Here is a 16,567-nt window from a genome sequence, read left to right as displayed (position 1 = left end):
TGGAGGTTTTAAGGCCACACCACTCCCACATCCTCATCCTCCTCCTCATCTCTGGCTGTGTTCGGAATAGTATCCTATACTATACAGGAGCGTATAGTAGGGTATAGGGAACCAGTGCAATTCCGGCCAAATTTGCACCCAAAGTGAGAAAGAAAGACATTTGAACAACTTACAGTAGTTGTTCATACTTCATTTGTCTTAAAAATCTGAGAAAGCACATACCCTCTCTGTTTAAATGGGCTAAATAATATACTCATACTATTTTAGCATTAAGCAGTATGTAGACTCTGCACATTTTTCAGATGCTGTGTACAAACAGAACATACTTAAATGGGATAATGTATTCCATAATGCACTCTTCCACTTCCATTTTCAGTGCGACACAGTGAAGCAATATAAACAGTGATTCCGAATACTTCCGAATACTTCATTATTTGATCTTAAAACAAAATTTACACACATTATATTTAAATGCTAAAATAACCATTTATACTCTATACCGTTCAAAAGGTCAGGTTTTACACACATATTCTTCACAGATGAGGCAATACCAGAATGCATTAGAACATGGAAAAACATACTAATGAAAAGAAATGCTGATATATAAAAATATATTTAAACTTCAATTATCAAAGTATCGCTAAAAGTAGTTAAAAATCTAATTAGAAACGGATTATTTTACCCAATGTTGGATTTTTTATGTATTTAATGTACACTACCATTCAAAAGTTTAGTGTCAGTGAGATTTTTTTTTAAAGAAATTAATACTTTTAACTAGTATGTTTGAAACTGATAAGTGACAGTACATACATTTACATTGTTAAAAAAATTTTGAATTTTAAATAAACACTGTGTTCTGTAGAAAGAATACTGAGAAAAAATGTATCACGGTTTTCACAAAAGTTTTAAACAGTACTGCTGTTTTCAACATTGATAATAATAAGAAATGTATCTTGAGAACCAAATCAGCATATTAGAATGATTTCTGAAGGATCATGTGACACTGAAGATTGGAGTAATGATGCTGAAAATTCAGCATTGCCATCACAAGAGTAAATTACATTTTAAAATATATTAAAATAGAATTTCTTTTAAAAAAAATTTAATAATATTTCACAATATTACTGATTTTACAGTATTTTTTTAACCAATAAATGCAGCCTTAGTGAGCATAAGAGTAAATATGAAACAGCAAGTTTCATGTCTTATATATACTACGTGTCTGAAATGTAAAGCATTACATAACATGTTCAGTTTCACAGTTCTAAATAGTAGTAGGCTGTTTACTCAGTATGCAGTACACAACAATATGCAGTATTCCAGTCTTCTGCAAGTAAACCGCACACAAAAAACACTATTGAGAACAACAAAGTAGATGCAGACCACACATTAGGGATGTTTGGATAGATCATTTTGGTTTAATAAACCTATTATAACAACAACAATTAAACAAAAAATGTGGTTTAAAATAAAGACAAACCAAACTGGGAGAGTTCCTCTGAAACATAGTCCAGATCACAGAACCCTTATAAAGCTTTGAGTTACAAAACCCTGAGAACAAGACATTGGCAACAGGCTTTCATGGATCAATTTCATATTGGACTCTACCGGTGTGCCTGTGTTTTTTTTGTTTTGTTTTTTCGCCGCAGTATCATAGGCAAGAGGAAGGCGCATTATGTTATACAAATCATCTGTGAGTGAAAGGGAGTGAGAAGCCACCATTTTATATAACCGGAATGTGCCTGGTGCTTATTGCTTCCCGAGCCCATTTCGTTGTGTCGCAATAGATCTCGTTTATGCTTTCGCTGTCCTGTGTTCTGCTTTGTCCATTACTTTCCCCGGCGAGACAACTACAAAAAACAAGGCATCTGTTTTCAATCACTGTGGACCCACACCAAAACCGAACGGCAAGAACACAACGCAGCACACACACAGAGACGGCGAGCCCATGGAGAGGGAAACACACTTCACAGAACATTTAGGAAATGGGAATTTGATGTCAATGGTGGAAGACAAAGAGCAATCACTTTTTTCCTTTTTCTTTCCCCACACCCTCACTCTTTCCGGCCCCATAACGAGAAGAATAATCTCGAAGCGATGGTTGTTGGATTTTTAAACACGACACGGTGTTGGATTTCAGTGGTTTGCCTTTATTATACATAAAGTATGTACACTTAGGGAAAAGACGAACATTACATTTCTCATCTCATCAATTTTTAGCCTGGTGAGTGACTTGTACTGAGAACAGTTAGGAAGTTCTGCGCTATGCTTTGCTAAGCAACTACAAAAGGTAATTCGCTTGTATAAAGACTTAATACAGCTTCTTTGTCTTTGGCTTAGCATTCAATATCCCCTGAGAATATCGAACTCTAACAAATAAGAAAGTGTTCCCATAGCAAGCTAAATAAACATGACTCTGATGTTAGAACCATCAAATGCAATAATAAATGAAAGATTTTACATTCTACAAGATTTTAAAAGGCAAGCATCACTGCAACTTCCGCTACTGTATAGAGTATGGGTCCTTTTAAAGTATTAAGCTTCAGTCATAAAATTCAATCATAAAGGATAACTGAAATCTTGCAGCTTGTTGAGGAGAGGTGTGCTATACTTATCGAGGAAATCAAACTTCAAGTTTTCATCTGGCAAATGATTAAAAAAAACAGGCAAAAAGCCCTTGATGCTCCTCTAACTTTGGATCACCTAGAAACAACCTATCCACAATATATTACTGTGTGAGTATTTGTGAGTGTCTGTATTACATTATATATATATATAAGCATTAAAATGTCCAGTATGAAAATTGTAAAAAATTCAAAAGAAACATTTTTGCTTATTAAATTATTAGTGTTTTTATTAATTAGAATATATTGTATTACATCTATAATCCATAAGTCATAACATTGAATATTATCATGAAAATTATTTCAAATCTCAAACCTGCACACACTACAAGTTTTGAAAATCTTGCCACATCAAACTAGCCTAGAAATCTAGACGCACCCTAGCGGCAGCAAAAATTATTTTGCAGCCAGGGTAGTCTAGCAACTCTCCGTTGACTTTCGGAGCTGTAAAAACCTAAATTGGGTCAGGCCAATCACATCGTGTATAAAGTAGGCAGGGCGGGCTTAACATAATGACGACAGAGTTGCAACGGTTCCCTGCTACTTGAAAACAAAGAATGGCGGCTGCTGCTGGAGAACAGTCTTTCGAATCGGCTTTGGCTGTGACTCTGGAGGACTTGGAGTTAAGTTTTTCTTTGAAAAAAGAGCAAATAACGGCACTTGAGTCATTCTTAAAAAAGGAAGATATGTTCGTAGTTTTGCCGGCCAGATTCAAAAGTTTAATCTATCAACTAACGTTAGCTCCGCTGTTGGGAAAACGCTCTGGTTGGTTGAAGCGCTGTCCTATTGCGGGCAGAGGGAATTTGAAAGACAGCCGTTTATCCCGCCCCTCGGATTGAGCCGTGTCTATGGTGAGTTGCCAGACCTAACATCTTGATGTAGGTCTGGCTTGCCAGGCTAACATCAAACACTACAAGACATTCTTAAGATTATTATGCCAGATTTAGCACCTCACGTAAACAAAATGGATGCTGTGTCACGGCAATTTGCTGTAGACATTATATGAGGAGCGATTATAAAGGCAGCTGTGTTGTTGCCACATCTCGAGCAGCAGTTCCTCCATCTCCGTTGTCCACCCGACTCGCACAGCTGCTTTTTGTTTTGCGGCTGCCATTTCAAAAGTTTTGTCACTTCCGTCTTCTTGTAAATTGAGATTTGATCTGTAAACGCCTCACATTACCATATCATCGGAACCGACTGATGCCCTGGGGGCCATTTTTTCTCTGAAGGTCGGGAGTGGTAAATCGGGCATAAATCAGGCATACATCGGCCTGAAACTCCTGTAGTCTGAGCCCGGTTTTAGCAAACTCACTGCAAACCCCAGCTGCCAGCCTAGCATCATTGCAGTGTTTGTTCCCTGGGCAAGCACCACTCACTTTCTACAGAAAGGAATAAAAGTAGAGTTTAATAGAGTAGCTGAATGAAAAAAATAAAGCTTTGCAGGAAAAAGCTGGATTCAGGCAATTCAGCTAAACTAGTGTGCTCCAAGGTTCCCTAACACTCAGGGTAGACGTAAATGTGTCTGTGTACGTGTGTGTGTGTGTGTGTGTGTGTGTGTGTGTGTGTGTGTGTGTGTGTGTGTGTGTGTGTGTGGAAGACCTGCCAGTCACCCAGCAGTAGGAATCTTTGCGACAGGTGCAGCTCAGACTCCCACAGCGTAATTCACGTCTGGGCTTAAGGTGTGATGGGGACTGGCAAACACACACACACACACACACACACACACACACACACACACACACACACACACACACACACACACACACACACACACACACACACACACACACACACACACGCACACACACACACACACACACACACACACACACACACACTCACTCTAATTACCAACCTGACCTTGGTTAGGTTATTACGAGTACCTTCTACTGCAGGGAACGCTTTTCCCTGCAACTTTTCGGGCAGAACGAAAACATGAATGTGGAAACCGCTGAGGTTATGTGAAGAAATGAATAGTCCACTCACAGCAGACAGAAAAGGGGAAACAATTTAACTTCAATTTGAAGTTGTTGCACTGGTTTATTCATACGGAGGTGTCCGTGAGGATGGAAAGGCCGCCTTCTTTAAGGAGCAATTATTCACCCTCATTTAGCGTCACCGGAATGCTGTGACACACGCAAAATTGAGAACGGAGAAGAATGAGAGCATTTACCACACTTCCTCTCATATAATACCCTGAGGGAAGTTTTTCCGCCTCCTGCTATATGGCTATATTAAAAACAAAACCATTTCAAGCATGAGAATATACTTCAAGAAAGCAATGCTACTAAGTCATGAAGGTAATACAATTACAGTTTGCAAAGACATGTAAATACACACTCGTGCACACAATGCAAATCTCTTCGCAGGCATAAAAAGAAAAGACCTTCACTTGCATGCATGCACGCACACACACACACACACACACCCTCACAATATTATCTGAGCGTTCACAGTTATTCAGATGGCCCGGGGAAAGAAATCATAATGGAAGCCAAAGGTGCAGCAAAACCTGTAATATTACCACTTTGCTACTGCTCATAAAAAGCCAAAGACCAACTGAACTCTCACATACACATTCAGACAGACTAGTTTAATCCAAAAGTTACATAATGTAATGCTAATGAGGACAGTCTGGCCATCTAAAGTTGTTAAATTACTGAAAGATGACTGCGGTATCAATAAAAGATTACTAACATTACATTTTAAAATGCTAATGCTAACGTTTCAAGTACTGATTCGAATCAAGAGCGAATTTTAATTTACATTTTTATAGCCTCATCACACAATACCAAAACTCTAGACTTGCATTTACATATTCAAAGCTCTGAGCTGATGCTCAGGATAGCCGCTGGAATGGCACTCAGGTCCATGTTCCTTCCCGTCCACGGCGGTAAATGCCACCTGATAGTTCTACTACAACAAGGTACAAATTTGCTTGTATTCTTGTTCTCTCTTCTCAGTACTTTTCTGCATTCGTACTTCTGTCCTAGTGTCCTAGTTTCCGTTATTTACGCATGCATGGTGAAATGATTATTCTTGACTATTGTATGATAAACTATTTAGGATGTTCCTAATTGCGATTTATATGTCATTCTGGAGCAGCTGAGGCCAAAACTGATGGTATGACAGCATAAAATAAACACATATAAGCCCTATTCAGACTCCTCACTGAGAAAAGTTAGGTAAGTTTGTGTTCCACGGAGATATACTTTGTGATTTTAATCCTGTCTAATTTCAGCATGTCTGTGTTTTCCTCATACAAAATATTACAAAATAATAATAATAATAATAAAAGGAAATACCTGCATTTTTTCAGCTAACTCCTCTGAGAAATCTAATCCTACCCAGTGAGGAATGTCTGTGATTATGGTTTATTATTTTCATAATGATTCTTCTCATTATTTTGACATTAGTTGAACACAGCATTGCCTTGTGCACCTTCATTATGTATTTAAACCTCCAGTCACTCAAAATGATGGTTCAAACACTAGTGTCATCCCATCCTATGTAAAAAAGAAAATTAAATCAAGAAGCAGTTCAATCACTGAAACTGCTCAGAATGGCCACAACAGGTACAAGCTTAAAATCATTTCCTTTCCTTCATTATATATGCATGTTATAATTATACAAGGTCTTGTTTTAATTGGTTTCATGATGCACACACCTTGAACCTGATACCAAACATGAAATCAAAAACTTGTAATGCAAATGTCATTTAGAAAACCAACCCCGTCAAAACTGTGTTATACACGTAAAAAACAAAAACAAAAAAAAAAACGGCAAAAAGACTTTCTGGAATCCAGGTACATTCTGTCTAGATGGCAACACTGAATTTTTCCCAATGATGAGAAAGTAGGCCACACAATGCCTTTGATCCTTTTATTCTCCTTTCTTTCATTTGCTACTTGTCCATCACGGGAAGAAGAAATTTCAGAAAACAATACAACACACCAATAGCACTCAAACAAAGAGCCCTCAACCGGAGACTCTGAGAACATTTGACATTTTACATGATGATTCTATTCCATTCTCCATTCGTAGAAAGATTCCGGCAAAAATGAGTTTACACAGGGTGGAAACTCAAACCAAAGTCCTCTCTTGGGAAATACATACAAACATGCATCACCAGCAGGCATGTGGAAACACAAAGTGTATGTGGAGATGTTCAGATGTGAAGGACATGTCTGCAGGCAACAACTCAAACAATTCACACACACGCACGCACTTTCTCTGCTTCTCCTTTTTACCAGTTATACAGTTAATGTATGTGTAACAATTTACATAAATACTGCCTCATGAATAATTAATCTCCTCACAAACATACTAGCACCTCATTATGGCATCATAATTATAACGCATTCCTGCCAAACAAATTCCCTGCTTGAAGCAAACTAGTTTTGATGGTTTAAACGTGAGAAATAAAAGTCTTTACTTTTCTTTATTAGAAGACGTTGTTAATTTAGTTAATTTAGAGAAAATCAGACACAATAAGAATGTCACAGCAGGACCAGCACAACAAATGAGCACAGAAAGGACTAGATGTTTGAATAGCATCCACATAATGATGCAATGAAAACTGGAAAAAAAAGGTTTCTTTAAAAACCCACAACAATTAGACAGTAAATGTTCATTAAACCGACTTCAGACTGCAGTATATATATATACACACACACACACACACACACACACACACACACACACACACACACACACACACACACACACACACACACACACACACACACACACACACACAATAATACGTTATAATAATAATAATTAATAATAACCTTTACATTCTTTTAAAAACAATGTAGTGTAAAAAAAAAAATATATATGTGTGTACCACCTCTAACGTAAATCTGTCAATTTTCCTATAACAAGCACAGTTGATAATATAAAGCCAGTTTATTGCTTATTTCTTCAATAAATCAACAGACTTATAAAATGACATTTTCTGGAGACAGATTTGTATACTGTCCGTTTACAGGGGCCATATTTTTTCTTAGATTAGCATACACCATTTCAATTCACATCACTCTGTGGCATTAATGCACGTTCCTGTCCCATAAATATTTCAACACTAAAGTATTCTACAGTCCTCTGAGGTACATTTCATTGCGAAATATTACATTTGTAATATTCTTTGAATATCTAAAGCTGAACATAAACACTAGATTGGTTTGTTTGCATCTTTGTATCTTGAATTCTCATGAATATGTCCTTTCATATCCTTCCATTGCTCTCTACAACACCCATGAATCACATTTTGACCTTGTAGACATTCTCCACAATAGGCAGCAACCAGCACAGGAGAAGGTTGATACATTGGTGAAATAAGTTTAAGAGGCTAGTTTTGTTGCTCAGAGGCACTGTTAAAGTGAGAGAATTCTTAATGAAAACAGGTTTAATAGGGCAGAGGGAAACTCTTAGATTACATTCCTGTTTAATTTAATGAGCCTTAAGCCAAGCGATTTAGTTCTTTTAATTGCCCTTCTCTCATTGTTAAAAAGACGTATGTGGCCGTCTTCTGCAGCGTAAATTCCTCTGAATAACAGTTTAGTTTCGGTTTCTTCAACCAAGGAAGGACTGAACGGTTCTTTATGTTCCTCTTGAATTCCACTAAAAACAGCACAGCACGGTGAAAATTCAATTTGAAAATAACTTTGGATGTTTAGATTACACAGCTATTTCCATGAAATGGAATTTTTCTCTTAGACAGAGAGAAAATAAATGGAGCATCAGCTCTGACTGGTTTTTAATGAAGCTGGTGCTGGTGGGCGGGAATATTGCTGATTGGCTTATTCTACAAACCAATCACTATTTAACTCTAGGTGGCTAATCAAATTACTCTTCTTCATAAAACTCATCAATTTCAAATTTTCAGCTAAAATGAGACTTAAATAACAGCCTTGCTCAAAAAACTAGAGAGCAGCCTTGCTGTCTCTAGTAAAAAAAAAACACCCTTTAAGACTATACAAATTCACATACCATAAACATAACATTCACATAAAACAAAAGAATAGATCAGTGGGATAAATGCATTTCTGTCATGTCAACTCTCTGAGAGATTGTCATGGTAATGGTAATAGATATTGGTAATGGTAATGTATTTGTTCTTGGCGGAATAGATCTGCCACGCTGCTGCTGCTGCTGCAGAGCAAGTGCTGAGATTTGTTACTGCCAAATCCTTCACAGACATTGCTGTGAGCATGTAAGACATGCTGCTGTAGCTGCACATGTAACATACATGAATTAACCCCCATAGCAGATACAGGTGGAGCTGGGGAAGGTGGAGGGTTTCTGGAAGTGTGCTGCAGACTGCTAACAGCAACACTACCATATTTGAATGTTGAGCCACAGCTCATTGGCCGATGATGCAACAGCAACCAATCAGCTGTGCTATGCGCATGCCTGGTGTGCATGAACAGTCCTATTGCAACCATAGATGCCAGCAAACGAACTGGGTCAGAGATCGCAGATTATACCCGAATAAAAAGCCTCGGCATCCATCTAAAAAGCTCTATGACCAGAGGCATATTAAAACGTGGATGAATAAACTTCATCGCCTTCCATTGTCAATTGCGCTCGCTCCTTTTGCGTGCCCAAAAATTGGCAACCCGCGTGAGCATTTGGGGTGTCACAATACATTGATATAGATCGATGCATTGTATCGTTAGACGTTTGATCGATGTATCGATGCCACACATAAAATATCAATATGAGGTACCTTTATTTTGACACTCTCCACATCCTCACCTAACCTCCGTCTACGCATTTCCGCCAAAGCGCACATTTTCGTTTACTCACCATACTGTCTGCCGGTGTGTCTTTGTAACGTTAAACTCCTCAGCTGAAATAGATGCCTGACAAGATTGACTGAACCCTAAACACGTTTTGTCACAAAAGTCAGTATAGTCCACTGTCAAGGCATCGCGAGTTCTTGTTTTACAGCAGAAACCGACAAGCATCCTTGTTGTTTGTGAACACAACCCGATAAGTCCGTTTTAGCAAATCAGCGCACAGTATTCAGGTCAGGTGACAAGGCTGCTAGCCACTTCGAAAAGATGTGCTAACTGAGAGGAGTTTCATCAAAGCTGACTAAAAGTGATCGAGGATGGATCATTTCAATGAACTTGATGAACCCGTTATATCTTCTTCGGGGCATAAAAGGAAAATAAAAGCTGAAACTTTTTCAAGAATCAGTGTTAAGGGAAAAGCTCCCTGTATTGCGTCTAATCACAACAATAAAGTTTGTCAGGCGTCTATGTCAGCAGAGGAGATTAACGTTACAAAGATTAACTGAGTGTTTTATTATATATCATAGTAATAACTTGATTTTGTTTAACTCTGAAACATGAAATGTGGAGTTATCTGCTTTTTCCAAAAACAAAAACGACTGTTGGAGTTATCTGCTTTTGCTAAAAAACTAACTTTTAATATATATATGAAAAAACATACTTTGAATGAACTTTAATTTTGTAAGTAACCTGTATTTCTTTACTTAATCAAAACAACCCAGCTGCAGTTTGATTGATTGTTATCTGTTTTTGCAAATTAACTCTTCTGTTGTAAATGTCCCAAATGGGAGAGGGTGTGCAATTTTCAAAGAGTTTAATTAAACGTTCATGTTATATATTTTGGTTGCATTTGTGAGTTAATAAAAATGTAACTGGTTGTGTAAACTTGGCACAAAATCTCTAAATATCGATAAATCAATCGATATAGCCCTGAATCGAATCGAATCGCAGAATTTATTGAGATATCGGCAAATATCGTATCGCTGGCTGAGAGATTTGATATCATATTGTATCGTGATGAACAGCCCTATTTACACCCCTAGTGAGCATCGAGTCTGAGGTGGTGTTGGGCCAAACAGCTCTCTCCAAAATTTTGAATTTGTACTGCAGTACACATTTCAATCGCTAGCTGTCAATACTACATACTGCACCTTTAACTGCTCCTTTTACCTTTTACTGTTGCTGAAACAGTTTTAGCCTGTAAGCTGACCAAACTAAAAAGCAACGGCCAGGGTTAAGCATTTTGAATTAACTTCAACCTTTTTTTTTATGTCGAAATTATTTTCTGTGGTAATTGACCTTAAGCAACAAAGGTTGTTGATTGAGTTCAATTTAAATGGTAAATTCTATTTCTCTAACCACAGGAAACATGCAAACATGAGCTAAAACACTCTCTTTCTCTCTTTCACTCCTCTCCTCCTCTCTGTAAGATGACCTGTCTGTTTCACATGAGGCCTGCTGCGTTGCAGAGAGCTCTGACAGGCAAGCATGTAAATGGGATACACAGATACACAAACCATCTGCATCCTGACAGACCGCAAGCTTATGAATATTAGAGGACAGATGCTTTAAACAACTGTGCGTGCATCTGAATGCACACACTGGACATTAAGCTACATTTCCATTTCCATTTCCACCACTTCCAGAGAATCATACCTATACTTATTCACCATCACAGCAGTCATCATCTTCTCTATAATCATTATCATCATCAGTGACACCATAATCGGAAATATAGTAGCAACATACATATTATCCTAATTCCTTTCTGCTGATTTTTTTTAAACCAGTCTAAGTTGGTTCACTAGTCTTATCTGATTTACTGGTCTAGCTGGTCTGCCAGTCTTATCAAACTGTTGTTTATCTAATCTAGCTGGGCATCGAGCCTGACAACCCCTCTAAAACCATCAAACCAGTCTATTTTTTTTATAACTTAGCTTTCTCTCATTAACAGTATTGGTTCAATCTAACACAATTTCCTAACACGCTTCTATTTTCCTCATGGCGCACTGGGTAGCTCCGCTCACAGTGACATTTCATTGGTACAAAATCGGCTCCACATTACTGTATATTAAACATCAGAGTTATGGGACAGTGATTGTGTTGTTTCACACAATATTTCTCATGCTGCTGGGAAAAAAGACTTGATGCTAGAAAGATGCCACTGTGCACCTGGTTTAGACATGGTGTAAAGCCTAGCTTACCTTTGCCATCTGTGCCTGCACGCCACTGGCCTTCAGGGACGCTACAGCTTTCTGCGCCGCCGCCGGACTGTCGAAATCCACAAAGCCATATCCTACACACACACACGTACAGAGTAAGAGTGAGATAAGAGATATTTATACACATTATAAGACATATTTTTGCCAAAAACTGAAGAATTTTTTATCAGACATTAATCAGACCATATCAGACACATTTATCAGATTCAAAATTCATGGGTCAAAACAAGACCGCTCTGTTGTTTGTCTTATCATGCTGATCGTGGCGACACAAGAGAGTCTGCATGTTTGAGCACAGCCGCTTGTGTCTGTGTGTGTGCTTGGGGAGACAGGAAACGGCCATTTTGTTCAAGGCTCATGCTTGTCAACTATTTCCTCAGTAACAGGACAGAGAAGGATTCAGCCTGACCTCACCCCTGCTGGAAAATCCAGCCTAAAGGAAGAGTTCAGCCAAAAATGAACATTCTATTATTATGTAATCACATTTACTTCATTCCAAATTCATATGATTTTCTTTGTGGAAAGCAAAACGTGCATTTTTTACCTATATTGTACAATGGCAACTCTTTTAAATATAATAAAAGAGAAAAACTATCATTCATGCACTTTATTCCAAGTCTTTAAAGTCATACGATAGCTTTGTCTGGTGAACAGTTAAAAAGTTAAGCAGTTAATCACTGCTCTTATTGCCACATTCATTAGAGTTCTTGAGCATTTTTTTCAAATTTGATTCAATGATTCTATGAATCAGTTGATCCAGTTAACAAAACTGGACTAAATCGTTACATCCCAAATGACGAACTATACTCTACATACTATGTACTGTAGTGTATACACCGTGTAGTGTATACATTTTATAAGGTTATTTTGTCATTCAACATCATAGCATAGCCTCTCCCCCTGTTACGTAATTAAAGCTGTGACAGTTGATCGCACTGTCCAACATTCCACACATTGCTTTTTCGTTTAAGTGCATCATGTGGGCATTATAAAGTGCACTATTTCTAATTGTAATTTTCAGTGTGAACACACTACATGCACTATTTATACTACAAAATGGCATAGAATAGTGCACAAGGCATTTTTTTTATTTTTTTTACAATTTACGGCTCACACACACACACATACACACACACGCGCACACACACAGGCACACACATATATATTAAGTGGTTATTGATCAGGAGTTCAGGGCCCACTAGGGGGCCTCAGCAAACTTCCAGGTATTTAAATTAATAATAATAATAAAAAAAAAAAAACTAAAAACCTTTTGTTATTTATTTCCGTTTTGCCCTGAAAAGTCTTAGACTGGGGTGGGTCAAAAAGTTTGAGAACACACTGGTATATTTATATATATTAGGGCTGCCAAAAAGTAATGTGTTCATTTTGCAATAATAATAATTAAAAAAAAGCAATTACCCAGCATCTGTTTTTTCTGTCATCCTTTGGCTGTGCTTCAGTACATGATAACGCTATAATTCATTTAAGTGCTATTAAACCATTCAAGTGCAATAAGACACAATATATATATATATATGTATATGTATATATATGCACACATGGATCCTGGCAAACCAGCTAATAGCCAGCTTAGACCAGCAAGAAAGCAGTTACCATGTTTTAAAACTCAGCTACTTTTCCAGTAGGGTCCATTCCGCCACCCAGCTCTTTAACCAAACATTTCTTTGGCAGCAAGCGAGATAGAAGATCCATGACTTCCTTTACGACATATCGTATTAAAAACTGCAGTGGCGGAGGTTCTTAAAGACCCTCAGTACATTTGAGGCACATTTGAGGCAGTGTGTCTTCATTCGGCAGAGGCATTCTCACCATAAGCCTCTCTAAACTCTAAACACACACACTCTCAAAGCCTGACTGACATTCGAAACCACAGATGGCAGAGCACAGAGCTTTGGAGAGCCCGCGAATGGTTCAAGCCAACAGCTCTATATGCCAGACATATGTGTTCATTTACGCACGCACACACACCTTACATATAGAACAACACGCCATCCGCTTTGAAGTCTCCCGGTAAACATGGATGTGAAAAGGAGAGGGAGAAAGATCTCTACAGCAGAGAACAGAGCCATCCAGATGTTCCAAAGACTGCAGATGTTTCATAAGCCTAAGAAAACAGCGTGTGTGTGAAAAAGGATTTCCAGTAGACTGTTCTTGATCCAGAGAGAGGAACACTTTTGGTTTAAGAGATCGCTGCAAGCATTCCTGAGGTCACTGACCAAGAGAGCTAAACAGCAGCCATCAGGAAGTGGGCTGAGAAAGAGGTTTCAAGTTGAAGAATGCAGGGATCAATTTCTATTAACAATGTGACGCCCAGGACCGGAAAAGGCCTGAAAAGGAGCTTGATAAAGAGGTGAAAAAGATAAAAAGAGCCTGTTTGTGTATAGACATCACACAGATGAGGCTTTTGCCTGGAAGTGTTTTGGAAGCTTTTCGTAATTAAATCCATAAATACAAATGTGCATGAGTGGCCCTGTTCTCATCCTTTCTTTTCTTTTGCCTCTCCGTATTTTTCCTTTGGATATCAAGACTGTGAGAAAAAAAAAGCTGTGCACAATATCTTCTTCCTCTGCACATAATTCCAATTAGAAAAGGAAAGCGAGGTAGTGAAAGAGAAAGCTTGTTTGCGTGCTGGTGTGTTGTACAAAAATATTTACGCTCACTCCGTTTAATGAGAGGCTCGTGATTGAGTAAAAGAGAAAATCAAACACACCTTCAATGTTGCCCACAACCCCCACCACCTCCATTCTCTCCATCTGTCATTACGGACAAGGGGAAAAAACAGCTGTCTAAAATAGTGTTGCATGATGTACCAGTACTAAGAAGATATCGCGATACCCTGCTATTAAAAACGATACGATATTAACTTTTATTAGTACCGGTACTTTAAGAGTGACAGTAAATAATAAGAGCAGTATTTCTTAATTTGCGTAGCTGTCTGACAGCAGGAGTCAGGACGTGTACATTCACTACTAAACAACGGGAGCAGAACAGTAAAATATATACGCTTGACAAAGAAACGTGCATGCATGAGAAGATAAAGCGTGGGACGTGCTCGCGCTGCCGGGCTCAGACCTGAAGCGCGCGCACAAGCCTTTTAATAGTTTTAATAGTCAAAATGATATGTAAAAATGCACGTCCTGGCGAGTATTCACGTAAACACAGTCGGGTATGTCTTTAGTGAACGTAAACCGTATGTAAAAAGAAATCGTAGGCCTATATGTTCCAATGTATTGGATACGTGCAGGTCTTAAAGGGCCGGACCGGCAGCGTAATATTTTGTGTGATTAATGTTACCGTAATCCAACAACAAAAGAAAATAGACAGTCACCCAATGCTTGACTGAATAAATGTAATCTATTTATTAAGAATCAGTCTATAGCTAATTTATAGAGTGAAGACCTTATTGTTTCAGCTACAGAAGGTCTATAGCTTTCAAAAAAGAAATTAAGCACTGTTTATTTTATTTGTCTCTTATAGTATTTGTCATATTGTTTGTAATTTGCTTTTTTGCTTATTTTTAATTACAAAGATACAATTAAATTAAATATCTATATTATAATTATAAAATTACATTTAAAAAATATCAAATGACTCGTATCATTAAATAAGATTTTGGTCATCCCAACCTGTTCAGAGTTGTGAAAGGTTTGTAAATGTTAGCATGATTGATAATAATGTGAATGTTGCAAACATCTTGGTAAGGACGTTCACACTGACATGTAATTATTATTATTATTATTATTTTTAATAAAGGGGAGGGAATGGTCATAAAGCAGGGCAGGATCATACTGGTCATGTGAGTTTTTAGCTTTTTAAAATTAATTTATAAAACAATTATTAAGTTCTGTCATATTTTTTAATTACTTTTACTGTTTTCGTTTTTTTTTTTTGCCGTGGTATCGATTCAGTATCGGTATCGAGGTATTTTGGACTGTTATCGTATCGAAGTCAAAATTTTGGTATTGTGACAACACTAGTCTAAAACTGAATATGTCTTTTTTTGCACAAACAAATTCATAATTACAGAGTCTAGTTGCGTAATTCAAAACACACAAAGTAAACATTCATTTAAACGTGTATTTAATGAACGGCCAACAACCCATGTAAGAAGAGTGATTCAAAACGTTGCGGAGCTTGATAACTTACGAATGATCTCCAGAAGCAAACGGACCAAACAAACTTGATTATAAACAACTCTCGGTGGTTTACTCCATCATATGGAATTAATCTATGGCAGATAGGCCTGTAATTGCAATCAATTAACATATCTTTGAAATGAATACTGCATATCCTGTGCAAAAAAGAAAGAAAAAGAAAAAAAGGACGGCGTAGAAGCAAGCAGAACAAACATAAGTAGATTCAGCAAAGCCGTGAATGAAGCGAATCCATCTTTTTGTTCGTTTCCTGTCTGATATCCTTGGCTCCCATAAGTCCTGGCTGGAAGCCCATCAGGGTGGAGGAGCCTGGCAGAGTAGGAGGGCAGTTAACTCCAGGAAGTGGAAGTCCTCTAAAGCCTGGAGTGGTTTCCTCTGCTTCCCAAACACCCCCTCCCTCCCCTTCCCATGTGGGCATTAATACTCATTTTCGGACATATTAGATGTGCCTTCAGAGAGAAAGCATGACAAAGAGATGTATACGTACACACAAAACAGGAGAAAAACCTGCAGAAGCCAGTTTGGCAGATTGTGTAGGAAGACAGGCTGTTTATTTACAGCACTGGCTGAGTGTTTCCTGAAAAGAGGCTGTCTGCTAAATCATCAATTTCAGCCGGACGCTTCCTTCGCCCCATGGCTATTTTTAAACCCCCAAAACTAGGCCCGGACTTTTCAAATCAACACAGGAGGAACCCTGTGCTTTTCCTTGCCATGGCTAACTCTGTTAGTCACGCTAACGTCTT

General features: G+C 38.0%; 1 protein-coding gene across 5 annotated transcripts in view; it reads right to left on the bottom strand.

Annotated features, from left to right (window-relative positions):
- rbms3 (RNA binding motif, single stranded interacting protein) overlaps positions 1–16,567 on the bottom strand; it is a 151,713-nt gene that overhangs the window by 79,383 nt on the left and 55,763 nt on the right. For all 5 annotated transcript variants that reach the window (XM_081389112.1, XM_081389114.1, XM_081389113.1 and 2 more), the window contains exon 4: positions 11,632–11,723. In XM_081389112.1, coding sequence (XP_081245238.1) covers positions 11,632–11,723 — 92 coding nt within the window. The remainder of the gene's footprint in view (positions 1–11,631; positions 11,724–16,567) is intronic.

This window comes from Scardinius erythrophthalmus (assembly GCF_964197995.2).
Source record: "Scardinius erythrophthalmus genome assembly, chromosome: 16".
Taxonomy (NCBI): domain Eukaryota; kingdom Metazoa; phylum Chordata; class Actinopteri; order Cypriniformes; family Leuciscidae; genus Scardinius; species Scardinius erythrophthalmus.
This window is presented reverse-complemented; position numbering and strand designations above follow the sequence as displayed.